General features: G+C 53.1%; 1 protein-coding gene across 2 annotated transcripts in view; it reads right to left on the minus strand.

Moving 5' to 3' along the window:
- The window catches only part of UBN1 (ubinuclein 1), a 65,842-nt gene that overhangs the window by 35,216 nt on the left and 11,742 nt on the right, over positions 1-18,884 (minus strand). For both annotated transcript variants that reach the window (XM_075318429.1, XM_075318430.1), the window contains exons 3-10: positions 18,339-18,428; positions 18,051-18,146; positions 16,938-17,072; positions 16,498-16,583; positions 15,957-16,383; positions 15,795-15,859; positions 6,863-6,992; positions 5,173-5,291 (exon numbers count right to left, since the gene is read on the minus strand). In XM_075318429.1, the coding sequence (XP_075174544.1) occupies positions 5,173-5,291; positions 6,863-6,992; positions 15,795-15,859; positions 15,957-16,383; positions 16,498-16,583; positions 16,938-17,072; positions 18,051-18,146; positions 18,339-18,428 (1,148 nt within the window). The remainder of the gene's footprint in view (positions 1-5,172; positions 5,292-6,862; positions 6,993-15,794; positions 15,860-15,956; positions 16,384-16,497; positions 16,584-16,937; positions 17,073-18,050; positions 18,147-18,338; positions 18,429-18,884) is intronic.

Genomic DNA, 18,884 nt, shown 5'->3' on the forward strand with positions numbered 1-18,884 from the left:
CCTAGAGCATCTAGCACAGGTGCTCAGGCGGATCCACCAGGCAGGTTTGACCATCAAGCCGGGAAAGTGTCAGCTGGCCATGAGCGAGGTCCAGTACCTCGGTCACCGGGTAGGCGGGAGAACACTGAAGTCCGAGCCTGAGAAAGTGGAAGCCATCGCATCCTGGCCCACCCCCAGGACCAAGAAGCAGGTGATGTCCTTCTTGGGGACCGCTGGGTACTATAGGAGGTTTGTTCCATGCTATAGTAGCCTGGCAAAGCCCTTGACGGACCTCACCAAGAAGAAGCTGCCCTCTGCAGTCGATTGGACAATGGACTGCGAGACAGCCTTCCGGGCCCTAAAGGACGCCCTGTCCAGCCCGCCCGTGCTACAGGCAGCCGACTTCACGCGGCCGTTTGTAGTACAGACCGACGCCAGTGACTTCGGCCTCGGTGCGGTGCTCAGCCAGGTGGACTCTGCGAGCCAAGAGCACCCAGTCTTGTACCTGAGCAGGAAGCTGTTACCAAGGGAAGTGGCCTACTCCACAATGGAGAAGGAATGCCTAGCCATAGTGTGGGCTCTGCAGCGTCTGCAACCCTATCTATACGGGCGCCACTTCATCGTGGAGACGGACCACAATCCCCTCAGCTGGTTACACACTGTCTCTGGGACGAATGGACGGTTGTTGCGATGGAGCCTTGCGCTCCAGCAATACAACTTCACCATTCGCCACAAAAGGGGCCGGGACCACGGTAACGCAGACGGGCTGTCCCGACAAGGAGAGGTCGCGGACGGGCGCACGGGGGAACACCGGAGTGTGCTGCCCCCTAGCGCCCTCAAAAGGGGGGAGGTGTGAGGCAAATCTTGGGATATGAAGAGGAATTATGATTTCCAGTCATAATCGCTCTCATCACTCCCTGGCAGTGCCCCCTCCCTTCTTGTTCTCAATGTCCACCATCTGGGAAGGTGGCACATCCCAGCAACACATCCCATGGCCATCTCCTGTGATATGGAGATTAGATGACCTGGGAACAATGGACACAGGATGACCCCCTGCCGTCACCCTGTAACAAGAGTTGTATCTCATTATAAGGCTATGGAAGTATCCAGACAGAACGACTCCAGTAAAAAATGGTTCATATCTCGCAAGCCATATTTCCGATAAATGTGGCAACCATAAAAATGGTGTTTTCGCATGCGGACGATGCTGGCACACCTTTTTTATGGGAGCGGGAGCTTGGGAAGTACCCCAGGCGTGATATCAGCCAATGGGGAACTAGTAGACAAGTCATGAGTCCTCTCGTTCTGTAGCTAAATTCATAACTGTCACAATGAGGGCGTTGGCGTCCGCCTACGACGCTCCCAGGCAAAGTTATGGCCCATATTCCATGTTGTGGATATTGTCCATAACTCCAGCCAGGGGTGGAGCAGTGCTCCCTCTGAGGTCACTAAGGTAGGAGGGGACCTGGATTTGCCCAGGTTGATAACCCTACTTCGGCCATTTTCCAGTGTTCTTTTGCTCGGGGGCCTGGTTGGGAAAGACCTGTGAGGGAGTTCCTGGAAACCTGGTCCACGGCGCCCCCCTGTGGCCAGACGCACAAGGTAACTGCTGGAACTGTGTATGCCTGTTTGTAAACCATGCTTTATCTGTAACTGTACTCTGACATATGTATATTCTGTAGATTCCCTATTGTATATATTGTAGTTTCTAGTGTGGCTTTAGGCTGATTAAATTATATAATTAATCTTGGGCTGTTCTGTTATCTCGATCTTGAATCCCACGTCTGGGTGTTCGGCTAATAGTTACCGTGAAGCGGTTGGTGGCAGCGAATTGTGCCAAGGATTATTGTGGGGAGGCCAGTGAGATTCGGGGAGGTTTTATATATTCCGCCCGCAGAGGTCGGGGGAATATATACCCTACTCTCACCGGGGACCCTTCAATAATCGGCATAAGTAGTATAGCGGCCTCCTTGCTTATTGTCGGGCAATTCCATAATTGGCCTGACTATAAGAGGGGCGCTAGAGAGCGCGTCACGTGCTCTGTCTGTCGGTCGGGAGGTATAAAGGAGGGGTGACCCCCACTTGTTACCCCCCGATTGTGACGTACTGGTAGCCAGCGCGGGGGATTTCTGAGTGACCCCCCCCGGTGGTTCGTGACAGAGTATATATGACATTTTTTTTTTTCTACTGTTCACTTTTGTTTTCGCCGCTGCCTCCACCTCCCGCCCAGACACGGCGCCGCACGGCAGCATACATGCCCAGGACGGGAGGTGGAAGCAGCGGTGACGGTACCGGGAGGATTCACGCTTCTGTGTTTACCAACAGAAGGAATCCTCTTCCTGTACACGTCACTATACTGCCCACCCCTTGCGTTTATAGCTGCGTTTTTAGTAATAGAAACGCGGCTATATGCGTTTTTCATTGCGTTGTTGAACATCTCATTGAACTCAATGGGTGAAAAACGCAGTGAAAAACGCAGAAATAATTGACATGCTGCATTTTTGTGGTCACCACAAAAACGCAGCTACAAAAAAAACGCTGTGTGCGGATAGCACTTCTGAAAACCCATAGACATTGCTGGGGAAGCAATGTCACTGCGTTTTCAGCACAAAAACGCGGTAAAAAACGCCGCTAAAAACGTGGCAAAAACGCCTAGTGCGCACAAGGCCTAAGGGTACGCTCACATAAGCGTGAAAATCGGACGAGTGTAATGCGAGAAATTCTTGCATTGCACTCTGACCAATGTTAGGCAATGAGGTTGAGCTGTTGGTCAGCTTTTCTTGCACAGATTCTGGATGCGAGAATAGCGGCAGCATGCTGCGTTTTGCTGCTACCGCCGTATCCCTCGCACCCATTCAAGTGAATGGATGCGAGAGATACATCGGACTGCACTCGGATGTTATCCCAGTGCAGTGCAATATACGCACAGGCTGACAGTGGAGTAGATAGATGGGGGGGATTAACCCCTCCCTCTCCTCCGCAGCGCCCGCACTCAACTTCACAGCTGTGACCCGATCGCAAGAACGGGTTACAGTCGCATGACACTCGGCTCACGCTTGCAGCAGAGCCTGAGCCGGGGGACATTAGCATATCGCATCCGATGCCATACGCTCGTGTGAGTCCAGCCTAACAAAGCGTCTCTTCCACAAACACCAGAATAGAACCACCACAAACAATAGATCATAGGAACGAGTTGAAGAATAAAGCTGCTCCGAATCCGTGCATTAGGCTTGGGTTGTCCTAATATATTTCCCCTTTTGTAACATACTGCGTTTTTCGGTTTTATTTATTTATATATAAATTATATATATAAAAATTACATATATATGCGTGTGTGTGTATAAGTGTGTATAAATATAAATATATATATATAAATATTATATATATATATATTTTACAATCCAATTGTGATTAACTGGGAGCAGGCAGCAGTGGTGGTGAAGCGGGGGTCACAGGATGGTGGTGGAATAGGGTGATGTTGCGGGGGCTGTGCGGGGGCTGTGCTGGAGCTGCAAGCCGAGGGCACTGTGCTGGTTTTACGGGCGCCATCCTAAAAATGTCAACGGTGCGGACTTTAAGTAATGGAGCCCGGAGTAGTCACATGCACAGATAAGATCTTTAGCTGAGAGCCCTATCTGCACACGCACCAACTCCAGGCACTACTATTATTAAGTCCGCACCGCCAACATTTTCAAGATGGCGACCGCAGCCCCATACAGCAAAGCACCCTCAAGCCTGCAGCTCCAGCACAGCACAGCCCCAGCACAGCTAAATCAGCCTGCAGCCCCAGCACATCGCCCGCAGCCCCATACAGCAAAGCACCCTCAAGCCTGCAGCTCCAGCACATCGCCCGCAGCCCCATACAGCAAAGCACCCTCAAGCCTGCAGCTCCAGCACAGCACAGCCCCAGCACAGCTAAATCAGCCTGCAGCCCCAGCACATCGCCCGCAGCCCCATACAGCAAAGCACCCTCAAGCCTGCAGCTCCAGCACATCGCCCGCAGCCCCATACAGCAAAGCACCCTCAAGCCTGCAGCTCCAGCACAGCACAGCCCCAGCACAGCTAAATCAGCCTGCAGCCCCAGCACATCGCCCGCAGCCCCATACAGCAAAGCACCCTCAAGCCTGCAGCTCCAGCACATCGCCCGCAGCCCCATACAGCAAAGCACCCTCAAGCCTGCAGCTCCAGCACAGCACAGCTAAATCAGCCTGCAGCCCCAGCACATCGCCCGCAGCCCCATATAGCAAAGCACCCTCAGCTCGCAGCCCCAGCACATCGCCCGCAGCCCCATACAGCAAAGCACCCTCAAGCCCGCAGCTCCAGCACAGCACAGCCCCAGCACAGCTAAATCAGCCTGCAGCCCCAGCACATCGCCCGCAGCCCCATATAGCAAAGCACCCTCAGCTCGCAGCCCCAGCACATCGCCCGCAGCCCCATACAGCAAAGCACCCTCAAGCCTGCAGCTCCAGCACAGCACAGCTAAATCAGCTTGCAGCCCCAGCACATCGCCCGCAGCCCCATACAGCGCAGCTAAATCAGCCTGCAGCCCCATACAGCAAAGCACCCTCAGCTCGCAGCCCCAGCACATCGCCCGCAGCCCCATACAGCAAAGCACCCTCAACTCGCAGCTGCAGCACAGCGCAGCCCCAGCACAGCGCAACGCAGCCCCAGCACAGCGCAGCCCCAGCACATCGCCCGCAGCCCCATACAGCAAAGCACCCTCAGCTCGCAACCCCAGCACTGCTCCTGCAACCCCTCTTCACCATCCCCAGTAAGCAACATTTGTATTACTAGACGCACCCCTCATTTTCCTCCCAAATTCTTATAATCCTATTCTTATAATCTGAAAAATATGGTAAATCCTTTGGACTGTTTCTTTTTCCATAATATATATACATTTTTTTTTTTTTTTTTTAAATGTCCTCTTTTGTCCAAACACTGCTGCATCAGACCCCACTGATCCGGTGATAACCTTATCCCATCTTTTCCAGCCTCTGTATAGAGTAATGTTTCCATTCCAGGACAGAAAGCAGAGATCTTGAAAAAAGGAGAACAGACTTTTTTCCCCCCCGTAAGTTGCTATAGGCGCTACAACTCCCAATGGTCTTACATTTGTCAGGGCGTTGTATTTTGGTGTGTCCGGATCTCCCGCGCACACACTGTAAGGGGCCGGGGCACAGGGTGGGCTCTTACTTGGCGTACTTGACCTGGTTGTACTCCTTTAGCTCCGCGTGATACTTGCAGACCTGCTCCGGCATCGACTTGGCCACCGCTTCCTTCAGCTTCCGCAACGGCTCCCGCAATCGCTCGCTCTGCAAAGGGAGAGGACGTCAGTTATGGCTCCTCCGGTCGCCCCTCCACCTGCGCGCCCCTCCACCTGCGCTCCCCCCAGTCACTCCTCCACCTGCGCTCCCCCGAGTCGCCCCTCCACCTGCGCTCCCCCCAGTCGCCCCTCCACCTGCGCTCCCCCCAGTCGCCCCTCCACCTGCGCTCCCTCCCAGTCGCCCCTCCACCTGCGCTCCCTCCCAGTCGCCCCTCCACCTGCGCTCCCTCCCAGTCGCCCCTCCACCTGCGCTCCCTCCCAGTCGCCCCTCCACCTGCGCTCCCTCCCAGTCGCCCCTCCACCTGCGCTCCCTCCCAGTCGCCCCTCCACCTGCGATCCCTCCCAGTCGCCCCTCCACCTGCGCTCCCCCTAGTCGCCCCTCCACCTGCGCTCCCCCCAGTCGCCCCTCCACCTGCGCTCCCCCCCGGTCGCCCCTCCACCTGCGCTCCCCCCCAGTCGCGCCTCCACCTGCGCTGCCCCCCGGTCGTGCCTCCACCTGCGCTCCCTCCCAGTCGCGCCTCCACCTCTGCACGCTTCTACCATCCTCATACACTTTGTGCTCAGATTCTTCACAATGTAAAGATTTCCCTGCTTGCTGTCAATGACTAGAAACCATCCCTTTCAGCCCAGCTCTCACATCTGGAGTTTGTAACAATGTGTCAGTGAAGACGTCCTCTCCGACAGCGGAGCACAATTTCCTGCACCGATACACTGTAACAAACCCATACAGGCATGAGAAGGACGGGGAGGGTTTGCAGCCTCTGGTGGATGCCCCATTCACCGACAGCCAGCAGAGATCCTAATGGGGGAAGAATTAAAACACAAAGTGATGCTTAATGGATCTGTCACCTTTGCTTCCATTATTTTATTATCTTAATGGTTACCTCCTAATGATAGGGCCGGGGACAACCCCGGATCGCTGGGAACCTATTTGGAGCGGGGGTGGTGCATGTGCACCTCGCTCCTATCACTCTGCCAGGACCATTGAGCCCTCAGGATGGGTGGAGGGTCCCGGCGGTGGGACCCCCTGCACTCGAGAAGTTACCCCCTATCCTTAAGATAGAGGTTAACTTCTACTCTTAGCACATACCCTATAAAGCAAATATTGCTGCGACCCTGCGAAAGATCATGGCTACGTGTCCTACGATTTTGCTTCCACAGCTCCTCTGCAGACCTATGTGTCGCCATGGTAACAGACAACAGTCCGATCCTGTAGTCAGCCCCATCGGTTTCTTCATCGCTATCCACATAAAGGAGAAATAGGAGGGAACGCGGCTGCAGGTCTGGTTCTTTGCTGTTACCACAGAGGCACCATAGTTCTGCGCAGGAGCTGTAGGCACAAAACGGTGGGAGGCTTTTTCATTTAAGCCTATTGCAAAATCGCCTCCCACCCCCCCCTTCACAGACATGGATGAAGTCTCGAAAAGGAATTCATTAGACCGCTGCATCCAATCACTAACCGGGGTGTAGTATATTTGCATCTACGGCACAAGGCCAGTGATTGGCTGCAGCGGTCAAGCTAGTGATGGAAAGGTGGCGGTATTATGGCCGTTCACTCACCTGTTTGTGCATGTAGAGGCGGCTCGACCACTTCACCAGAATGTCCTTACTGCAGGGGAGGATGGAGGACAGGTGGCTGAACACCGAGGAGCGCTGGCCCGTGCTCAGCTCCCGACACAGCAGGTAAATGCTGCAGGAAAAAAAGAAACATGAATAAGACTGCGGGGGAGCAGCGTACACATAACGGAGACCTCCACAAGGATGGCCGGCATCACAGGGCTAAAGAGCAGTGCTCACATCTACAGTGTGCCCACCGCCATTACCTTGAGAACGGCGGCAGCTATAGGCATAGAAGTGGTGTCTAGGTATAGTACAGTGTCAGCTATAGGCATAGAAGTGGAGTCTAGGTATAGTACAGTGTCACGAATAGGCATAGAAATGGCGTCTAGGTAAAGTAGTGTCAGCTATAGTCATAGAAGTGGTGTCTAGGTATAGTAAAGTGTCAGCTATAGGCATAGAAGTGGTGTCTAGGTATACTACAGTGTCACGAATAGGCATAGAAGTGGCGTCTAGGTAAAGTAGTGTCAGCTATAGTCATAGAAGTGGTGTCTATGTATAGTAAAGTGTCAGCTATAGTCATAGAAGTGGTGTCTAGGGATAGTAAAGTGTCAGCTATAGGCATAGAAGTGGTGTCTAGGGATAGTAAAGTGTCAGCTATAGGCATAGAAGTGGTGTCTAGGGATAGTAAAGTGTCAGCTATAGGCATAGAAGTGGTGTCTAGGAATAGTAAAGTGTCAGCTATAGGCATAGACGTGGTGTCTAGGTATAGTAAAGTGTCAGCTATAGGCATAGAAGTGGTGTCTAGGTATAGTAAAGTGTCAGCTATAGGCATAGAAGTGGTGTCTAGGTAAAGTGTCAGCTATAGGCATAGAAGTGGCATCTAGCTTTAGTAAAGTTTCAGCTAGAGACATAGAAGTGGTGTCTAGGGATAGTAAAGTAGCCATGTACTACGCTATGAAACCACCTATAGCACCACCTGGTGGAAAAACACGGCGTTAGCATTTTTATCTCGAAAACGGAACGAGATAGAGAAAAAAAAGTGATTTAAAAAATTGCAGGGCATCATCAATTCAATATGAATCGACACTTTGCATACAGAAATGCTATGATAGGAAACCCATGACCCCTCCAAAACATTGAATGCTGGTCACGCATATGGCGCTCATTAGTGGCCCCCGTCAGCTACAATGCACATCCGGCCTCTGCACAGCATACTGTATCTTGCTGCAATGCACATCTGGCCTCTGCACAGCATACTGTATCTGGCTGCACGTTGTGCAATATGGTAGGTGACACGTTTGCACAAGCATCTGTGATACGTCATCGTAGGTCCTGCAATGTTGGTGGAGGGGTCGCATACACCTGCTGTTTGATGTGACCTCACAGAAAGAAGTCCAATGGGGTCAGGTCAGGTGAGCGGAGGCCACGCAGCCTCCATACCCAATGACTTGTAGGAAGGTCTCCATGAGGTATCGCTTCACGTCCGCAGCCTTGTGAGGTTTACACCTTCTAATCATAGCATTTCTGTATGCAAGGTGTCGATTCGTATTGAATTGATGATGCCCTACAACTTTGTAATTCACTTTTTTTCTCTCTCGTTCTGTTTTCGAGATAAAGAAGGGAATTTTGTTTACTTACCGTAAATTCCTTTTCTTCTAGCTCCAATTGGGAGACCCAGACAGTGGTGTATAGCTACTGCCTCTGGAGGCCGCACAAAGAACTACACTTAAAAGTATAAGGCCCCTCCCCTTCTGGCTATACACCCTCCCGTAGGAGTACGGATTCCTCAGTTTTAGTACCAAAGCAAGAAGGAGGAAAGCCAATAACAGTTTCAAAAACAAATTCAATCCGATAACAAGATCGGAGAACTTAAGAAACAACATGAACAACATGTGCACCCGAAAAACGAAACCCTAAGAACAAATAGGGCGGGTGCTGGGTCTCCCAATTGGAGCTAGAAGAAAAGGAATTTACGGTAAGTAAACAAAATTCCCTTCTTCTTTTTCGCTCCTAATTGGGAGACCCAGACAGTGGGACGTCCAAAAGCAGTCCCTGGGTGGGTAAAAAGATACCACATGAACGGGCTGTCAGACAGCCCTTTCCTACAGGTGGGCCACCGCCGCCTGAAGGACCTGTCTACCTAGGCTGGCATCTGCCGAAGCGTAGGTATGCACTTGATAGTGTTTGGTAAACGTGTGCAGACTCGACCAGGTAGCCGCCTGGCACACCTGCTGAGCCGTAGCCTGATGCCGCAATGCCCAGGACGCACCCACGGCTCTGGTAGAATGGGCCTTCAGTCCAGATGGAATCGGAAGCCCAGCAGAACGGTATGTGTGAAGAATTGGTTCCTTGATCCACCGCGCCAGGGTGGATTTGGAAGCCTGCGATCCCTTATGCTGACCAGCGACTAGGACAAAGAGCGCATCAGAACGGCGCAGAGACGCCGTGCGAGAAATGTAAATCCTGAGTGCTCTCACCAGGTCCAACAGATGTAAACCTTTCCTGACCATTGAGATGAATGTGAAGGCCCCTCATAGCGAGCCCGCTTAGGTTGCCTGGGGCCATCGTCCGAGTCAGAGTCTTCACCCTGAGGTGTATGTGCCCGTCCCGGAGCTTGGAAGTAATTCAGCTGAGGGGGACCAGGGGGCAATGATTGCACAGTGTCCGTGGCCTGAAGTACAGGCCTAGCTCGCAATGTGTCAAGAATTTGTGACATAGTGAGAGACATTCTGTCAGCAAAAGCCGTAAACTCAGTTCCTGTCACCTGGACAGCATTCACAGGTGGTACACCCTGGGTCACGTCCAGCAGAGGTCCCGACTGTGCAAGTGCCGCAGGGGCCGAGCACTGCACACAATGGGGGTCAGTGGAGCCTGCCGGTAGAAAAGTCCCACATGCGGTACAGGAAGCATATAATGTCTGTGCCTTGGCACCCTTGCGTTTTGTGGACGACATGCTGTTGGCTCTCTGCAATGTGAGAGAGTCTATAGCCAAAGGGCGACCAGCGCTATGCAGTACAAAGTATTTGCAGGAACAAAATACTAAGATTACTACTGGCACAAGAGGGGGTGAGCCCGGAGGGCTGCTTACCGCCCGCTGAATAGCGGGTAAGAGGCGCAGAATTCCTTGTCTGGGTCTCCCCTCTGTAGTTCAGCGTGTCAGCAGGAATGGCTGCCGGCGTCTGTGGAGAGGGGCGGCCCGTGGGAGTTCCCAAACAAAAGTGCGGGAAACAGTGTCCCCTCTGTGCCTATTGTGAGGGCTGGAGTATGTAAAAACGACTCCAGCCCTCAGCGCTGATGCACTGACCAGCGTCCCGCCCCTCTCCTGACTGGCAGGTCTGGGGGCGGGAACGAACGGAACAGGCCGCAAAAGCCGGGGACTCGAGTTATCAGCGCGGCCGCCGTAAAAGCGCGGCCCGCGCTGAAGTCCCCGGCGCACCACAAGTGCCAGCCGCGCCGCAGTCCCAGCGGCCGGCGCGACCGTTCCCCAAAAGTGTGCCCGCTTCAGCGAGCTGAATGAGGCCATGGCACAAGCGCCGCAGCGCTGATGTCCCCGGCGCACTACAACACCCAGCATGCTGCGGTGTGAGCGCCAAATGCACGGGGACACAGAGTACCTTGAGGAAGCAGGGCCATGTCCCTGATGTACTCCGCTCCATCCAGCATCTTCTCCAGGGGCTGTAGATGGAGCACGGTCTCAGTGCCTGGAGACCAGTAAATCCCACTTCACCCAGAGCCCTGTAAAAAGGGATGGGGAAGGAATCAGCATGTGGGCTCCAGCCACCGTACCCGCAATGGGTACCTCAACCTTACAAACACCTCCGACATACAGTGGGGTGAGAAGGGAGCATGCTGGGGGCCCTGTATGGGCCCTCTTTTCTTCCATCCGACATAGTCAGCAGCTGCTGCTGACTAAAAACAATGGAAGCTATGCGTGCGTGTCTGACCTCCTTCGCACAAAGCTAAAACTGAGGAATCCGTACTCCTACGGGAGGGTGTATAGCCAGAAGGGGAGGGGCCTTACACTTTTAAGTGTAGTTCTTTGTGCGGCCTCCAGAGGCAGTAGCTATACACCCACTGTCACACTACTGTCTGGGTCTCCCAATTAGGAGCGAAAAAGAAATGCCAACTCCGTTGTTTTCCACCAGGTGGCGCTATAGGTGGTTTCATTGCGTAGCGCATGGCTACTTTACTATACCTAGACACCACTTCTATGCCTATAGCTGCCGCCGCTCTCAAGTTACTGGCGGTGGACAGGATATGGGTGGACACTGTATATAGGTGCGGTGTATACAGGATATGGGTAGACACTGTATATAGGTGCGGTGTTATACAGGATAGGGGTGGACACACTGTATATAGGTGCGGTGTATACAGGAGATGGGTGGACACACTGTATATAGGTGCGGTGTATACAGGATATGGGTGGTCACACTGTATATAGGTGCGGTGTATACAGGATATGGGTGGACACACTGTATATAGGTGCGGTGTATACAGGATATGGGTGGACACACTGTATATAGGTGCGGTGTATACAGGATATGGGAGGACGCACTGTATATAGGTGCGGTGTATACAGGATATGGGTGGACACACTGTATATAGGTGCGGTGTATACAGGATATGGGTGGACACGCTGTATATAGGTGCGGTGTATACAGGATATGGGTGGACACACTGTATATAGGTGCGGTGTATACAGGATATGGGTGGACACGCTGTATATAGGTGCGGTGTATACAGGATATGGGTGGACACACTGTACAGCAAAAAGTTTGCCTAAGGGACTGAAAAAAGAAGGGAATTTTGTTTACTTACCGTAAATTCCTTTTCTTCTAGCTCTAATTGGGAGACCCAGACAATTGGGTGTATAGGCTATGCCTCCGGAGGCCGCACAAAGTACTACACTTAAAAGTGTTAAGCCCCTCCCCTTCTGCCTATACACCCCCGTGCTCCCACGGGCTCCTCAGTTTTGGTGCAAAAGCAAGAAGGAGGAAAAAGAATTATCAACTGGTTTAAAGTAACTTCAATCCGAAGAAATATCGGAGAACTAAAACCATTCAACATGAACAACATGTGTACACAAAAAAACAGGGGCGGGTGCTGGGTCTCCCAATTAGAGCTAGAAGAAAAGGAATTTACGGTAAGTAAACAAAATTCCCTTCTTCTTTGTCGCTCTATTGGGAGACCCAGACAATTGGGACGTCCAAAAGCAGTCCCTGGGTGGGTAAAATAATACCTCGTAGTAGAGCCGTAAAACGGCCCTTTCCTACAGGTGGGCAACCGCCGCCTGAAGGACTCGTCTACCTAGGCTGGCATCTGCCGAAGCATAGGTATGCACCTGATAGTGCTTCGTGAAAGTGTGCAGGCTCGACCAGGTAGCCGCCTGACACACCTGCCGAGCCGTAGCCTGGTGCCTCAAAGCCCAGGACGCACCCACGGCTCTGGTAGAATGGGCCTTCAGCCCTGAGGGAACCGGAAGCCCAGCCGAACGGTAAGCTTCGATAATTGGCTCCTTTATCCACCGAGCCAGGGTTGATTTGGAAGCCTGTGATCCTTTACGCTGGCCAGCGACAAGGACAAAGAGTGCATCCGAGCGGCGCAGGGGCGCCGTGCGGGAAATGTAGAGTCTGAGAGCTCTCACCAGATCCAACAAGTGCAAATCCTTTTCACATTGGTGAACTGGATGAGGACAAAAAGAGGGTAAGGAGATATCCTGATTGAGATGAAAGGAGGATACCACTTTAGGAAGAAATTCCGGAACCGACGTAGAACCACCTTGTCCTGGTGAAACACCAGGAAGGGGGCTTTGCATGACAGCGCTGCGAGCTCAGACACTCTCCGAAGTGAAGTGACTGCTACTAGAAAAACCACTTTCTGCGAAAGTCGTGAGAGGGAGATATCTCTCATTGGCTCGAAAGGTGGTTTCTGAAGAACCATCAGCACCCTGTTTAGATCCCAGGGTTCTAACGGACGCTTGTAAGGTGGAACTATGTGACAAACCCCCTGCAGGAACGTGCGTACCTGTGGAAGTCTAGCTAGGCGCTTCTGGAAAAACACAGAGAGCGCAGAGACTTGTCCCTTAAGGGAGCCTAGCGACAAACCCTTTTCCAGTCCAGATTGAAGGAAGGACAGAAAAGTAGGTAATGCAAATGGCCAGGGTGAAAAACCCTGAGCAGAGCACCACGACAGAAAAATTTTCCACGTCCTGTGATAGATCTTGGCGGACGTAGTTTCCTAGCCTGTCTCATAGTGGCAATGACCTCTTGAGATAACCCTGAAGACGCTAGGATCCAGGACTCAATGGCCACACAGAGTCAGGTTGAGGGCCGCAGAATTCAGATGGAAAAACGGCCCTTGAGATAGCAAGTCTGGTCGGTCTGGCAGTGCCCACGGTCGGCCGACCGTGAGATGCCACAGATTCGGGTACCACGACCGCCTCGGCCAGTCTGGAGCGACGAGGATGACGCAGCGGCAGTCGGCCCTGATCTTGCGTAACACTCTGGGCAACAGTGCCAGAGGAGGAAACACATAAGGGAGCTGAAACTGCGACCAATCCTGAACTAAGGCGTCTGCCGCCAGAGCTCTGGGATCTTGAGACCGTGCCATGAACAATGGTACCTTGTTGTTGTGCCGGGACGCCATGAGGTCGACGTCCGGCACCCCCCAGCGGCAACAGATCTCCTGAAACACGTCCGGGTGAAGGGACCATTCCACAGCGTCGAGGCTGTGTTGGCATGCCTCTTGAGAGGGTGCCTTGATCAACAGATCGTCCAAGTACTGGATCACCGAGTGACCCTGAGAATGGAGGACCGCAACTACAGTAGCCATAACCTTGGTGAAAACCCGTGGGGCTGTTGCCAGGCCGAACGGCAGTGCCACGAACTGTAGGTGTTCGTTTTCTATGGCGAAGCGCAAGAAGCGCTGGTGCTCTGGGGCAATCGGAACGTGGAGATAAGCATCTTTGATATCGATCGATGCAAGGAAATCTCCTTGAGACATTGAGGCGATGACGGAGCGGAGGGATTCCATCCGGAACCGCCTGGTCTTTACTTGTTTGTTGAGAAGTTTCAGGTCCAGGACTGGACGGAAGGACCCGTCCTTCTTTGGGACCACAAACAAGTTGGAGTAAAAACCGTGGCCCTGTTGCTGAAGAGGAACAGGGACCACCACTCCTTCTGCCTTCAGAGTGCCCAGCGCCTGCAGAAGAGCCTCGGCTCGCTCGGGAGGCGGAGAGGACCTGAGGAATCGAGTCGGGGGGCGAGAGGTGAACTCGATCTTGTAACCGTGAGACAGAATGTCTCTCACCCAGCGGTCTTTTATTTGTGGCAGCCAGGTGTCGCAAAAGCGGGAGAGCCTGCCACCGACCGAGGATGCTACTAGAGGAGGTCGAAAGTCATGAGGAAGCCGCTTTGTTAGCGGTGCCTCCAATGGTCTTTTTAGGACGTGACTTAGACCGCCATGCATCAGAGTTCCTTTGATCTTTCTGAGACCTTTTGTACGAGGAGAATTGGCCCTTGCCGCGCCCCGAAAGGACCGAAACCTCGACTGCCCTCTCCTCTGTTGGGGGGATGTTTGATGATTTCATCCAGGCGCTCGCCAAACAGCCTGTCGCCAGAAATTGGCAAACTGGTTAAGCGCTTTTTGGAAGCAGAATCTGCCTTCCATTCCCGTAACCACAAGGCCCTGCGCAACCGCCGTACGGCTCACAGAGTCCAGGACAGCATTAATAGCGTAAGACGCAATTGCCGAGGTCTGGGTGGTAATGGATGCCACTTGTGGCGCGGCTGTGTCGGCGTCCTGACGAGAGGAGGGAGCTGGGGGCGTGGCCGAGAAAGTGCGGGAACTGGTGCTCACACTGCGCACAGTGAGGGGGGTGGAGTATGTAAATCATACTCCAGCCCTCAGTGCTTCTCGCTCTGCAGCGTCCCGCCCTTCCCCTGCCTGTCAGGGCTGAGGGCGGGAGAAAAGGAAACTAGGCCTCAAGCAAGCCGGGGACTCTAGTAATAAACGCGGCCGCCGTAAAAGCGCGGCCGGCGTGAAAGTCCCCGGCGAACTACAAGTCCCAGCCGCGCCGCAGTCTCCCATGGCAGCGGCGGTTAGTGCGGTAGCCCCTACATATAAACAGACTCAGCGACGCTGAGTGTGTAATGGCACATATAGACCCGGTCAGCGCCGCGGTCCCCGGTGCACTAGCACACCCAGCAAAGCTGAGGTGATGCCGTGCGCGGTCCCCACAGGGATACAGAATACCTCCAAGATGCAGGGCCATGTCCCTGAACGGTACCCGGCTCCTATCCATCAGGCTCCACAGGAGTTGTGGATGAAGCACGGTCTCAGTGCCTGGAGACCGATAAGATCCCACTTCACCCAGAGCCCAGAGGGGGATGGGGAAGGAAAGCAGCATGTGGGCTCCAGCCTCCGTACCCGCAATGGATACCTCAACCTTAACAACACCGCCGACAAGAGTGAGGTGAGAAGGGAGCATGCTGGGGGCCCTATATGGGCCCACTTTTCTTCCATCCGACATAGTCAGCAGCTGCTGCTGACTAATCTGTGGAGCTGTGCTGTGCATGTCTGCCTCCTTCGCACAAAGCAAAAAACTGAGGAGCCCGTGGGAGCACGGGGAGTGTATAGGCAGAAGGGGAGGGGCTTAACACTTTTAAGTGTAGTACTTTGTGCGGCCTCCGGAGGCATAGCCTATACACCCAATTGTCTGGGTCTCCCAATAGAGCGACAAAGAAATGCAGGTGTGACTGGTGACTTAGGCAACGATTAGTATTCTTGAGAACAGAGAGGGGTAAATTGTAGAGTTGTTTGATTTTATATCCAAGTTTCGATGATGATGGAACCCCCTTAACATTGGGATCTGTTGGGGAACAGGAGGCCGTCTCGCCCCTACACAGACGGCTGCGCCTTTCATTATACTCACTCCAGAAGTGCTGCGTTCATTTCGGGGGAGAACATCTTCTTCTTGCCCTCGGGTGTTTGGATCCACTGAAATGTGAGAAGAGGACGATAACGAGTAAGATGGAAAATTATCACCCATAATACTAAAAAAAAAATGGTTTCCAGATTTGTGTTCGCCATTTACCTTGGCAAAGTCTTTAATCTTCTTCTCGATCGCTGGCGTCAGCCCCTCCAGGACAGACGGCGGCTTCTTAAACTCCGCCTTGGCAGCGACCCCCTTCTCTGCCGGGACGGACAGGTTTTCCGGCTCAGTCTTGATCGAGGTGTTCTTGGTGTTGGCGGCTTGGAGAAGTTTGCTCTCGGACACCGGGGTGGACGGGGAGGGATCTGGGGCCGGCTCGGCCTCTCGCGGGGGTGGAGGAGGCGGCGGCGGCGCAGGGGTGGTCGGATGGGACGGCGCCGTTTTAGGGGCAGTGGTGGTGACGGTCAGCGCAGAGCTCGACCACTTCTCGTATTCTTTCTTATCGCTTTCGAACTTGGCCAGCATCTCATGCAGTTTGCCCATCAGCCGCTTCTTCTTTTTCTCCTTGGTGCCGTTCAGAGCCGTAAACCTAAAAGCAGGAGAGGGTTTCTAAGAGAACGGGCGGCAATATGGCCGCTCCTGTGCAACCTCGCTGCTTTACTATGCAATTTGCATTTTCTGCCCTCCTCGCCACACATCTTACCCGGATTTGGAGAATTTGCTTTTTTTGCCCTTTTTCTCGTCCTCTCGTTTCCTTCTCTTTGCTTTCTCTACTCGCTCCTTCATTTTCTGCCAGGAGGAAAGAACAAAGGGTTAAGGATTGACAGAAAGGTCCTTATATCACCTCCACGGCCAGTGACTGGTGGGTAAGGCAAGTATAGGGACAACCCCTTTAATATCGGACGCAGGCCCTGGACAAGAGAGACGTGCCTTTAAGAAAGAGAGGGGGAAAAAAAAAAAAGCATTCCCTATATGTGACCTGTGCCCGTGCAGTCACGGCATTAAAGGGGTTGCCCCCACCCCGGGTCGGCCATCTTTGTACACCCATTGGATGTTACCATGGTAGGTTCTCAGAGTATCACACCATTATCTGCAGACCATTACCCCGCATCTATACATGCATTTTGTAGATGACGGCTTCACCTTGGGACTCTTCTTCTTCTTCTCTCGGGCGGCTTCGTCTTCAGATTCTGACGCTTGTCTGAACTGCAATGTTCCCGTGTTGATGTAAAACCCTCCGTGCTTTGTTGTCAGCGAGGCCGGAACTAGCTCATCGTACTGCGGGAACAAAATCAGAGAGATGAATATCCGAAATCTGATACAGGGAGTCAGATGATTGGTGCAAAGCAGAAGACACTAAACTGCAGCTCTGAGGGTCCCTCCCCGGACGCGGCTCACAGGGTCCCTCCCCGGACGCGGCTCACAGGGTCCCTCCCCGGACGCGGCTCACAGGGTCCCTCCCCGGACGCGGCTCACAGGGTCCCTCCCCGGACGCGGCTCACAGGGTCCCTCCCCGGACGCGGCTCACAGGGTCCCTCCCCGGACGCGGCTCACAGGGTCCCTCCCCGGACGCGGCTCACAGGGTCCCTCCCCGGACGCGGCTCACAGGGTCCCTCCCCGGACGCGGCTCACAGGGTCCCTCCCCGGACGCGGCTCACAGGGTCCCTCCTCGGACGAGGCTCCATGTAGTGGCCGCTCTCGGTGCTGCAGCTCAGATTGCATTCACTTCTATGGGAGCCGAGCTGCAGTACTGAGAACAGCCAGTACACAGTGTACGGATCCGTACATCTGGCCACAGTGGAAACAGCTGATGGGGGGGGGCGCTAAATATCGGACCCCCACCAATCTGATACTAATGGCCTGTACTAAGAATAGGCAATCAATATGTAAATCTTGGAAAAATCCTTTGACTACCAACATCATATTGTGCCATCTGTTCAGGAATTAAGTCTCTGGAGACGGATTAAGATTCCTTGGTAATTACAGCTTCCGAGATCCCCCGGGATCCACCAGAGGCGATGGTTCAGGGGCCGTGAGAAGGAAATCTCACGTGTTCAGGAAAGCTTTTGGGAATCTGATGTCTTCTTAGATTTGTGTCCCCCCAGATACGAGCTGCCACCATCATACAGAGCACATATAGCCATAGGCACACACTGACTGCACAGCGGACATTGTGCGCTCCCATACCAGTCACTTTAAAGGGCCACACACTGCTCAATCTGTGCAACACTCAGGCGTCCGGTGCTGACAACCTACCGCCTCCGAGTTGTCGATGAATGAGTCGGACTCGTCGTAGCCATAACCCATGTCAATGAGATCCTGTGCGCGGTCCCTGCGACGCTTCTGCTTTCCCTGCAGATACAGGAGAGGACAATGTGGTGGTCCGATACAGCCGAGAGGTCCCCCCCAGAACAGAAACACATAGGAATCTACAGATGACCAGTCCGCCTCCGGAAGTGCGGAAAGCCGAAGCTTTACTCCTGTCACAAAACATCCCAGCGATGCTCAAGGATCAGTGATCGGCCGCAGCGGCCCAAGACTTACATATTTCTCCTCAAACCTCTTGGATAAAGCTTCAACTTCCTTCCTCTGCACTTCATCATCATCGAAGGGATCCAATGGTTTCTTTTGAGCCTGAAAGTAAAAAAAAAAAAAAAGAAGGGAATTTTGTTTACTTACCGTAAATTCCTTTTCTTCTAGCTCCAATTGGGAGACCCAGACAATTGGGTGTATAGCTTCTGCCTCCGGAGGCCGCACAAAGTATTACACTAAAAGTGTAAAGCCCCTCCCCTTCAGCCTATACACCCCCCGTGCTGCCACGGGCTCCTCAGTTTTGGTGCAAAAGCAAGAAGGAGGAAAAAATTATAAACTGGTTTAAAGTAAATTCAATCCGAAGGAATATCGGAGAACTGAAACCATTCAACATGAACAACATGTGTACACAAAAAACAGGGGCGGGTGCTGGGTCTCCCAATTGGAGCTAGAAGAAAAGGAATTTACGGTAAGTAAACAAAATTCCCTTCTTCTTTGTCGCTCCTAATTGGGAGACCCAGACAATTGGGACGTCCAAAAGCAGTCCCTGGGTGGGTA

The sequence above is a fragment of the Anomaloglossus baeobatrachus genome, chromosome 7 (genome assembly GCF_048569485.1).
Source record: "Anomaloglossus baeobatrachus isolate aAnoBae1 chromosome 7, aAnoBae1.hap1, whole genome shotgun sequence".
In the NCBI taxonomy this organism is placed as follows: domain Eukaryota; kingdom Metazoa; phylum Chordata; class Amphibia; order Anura; family Aromobatidae; genus Anomaloglossus; species Anomaloglossus baeobatrachus.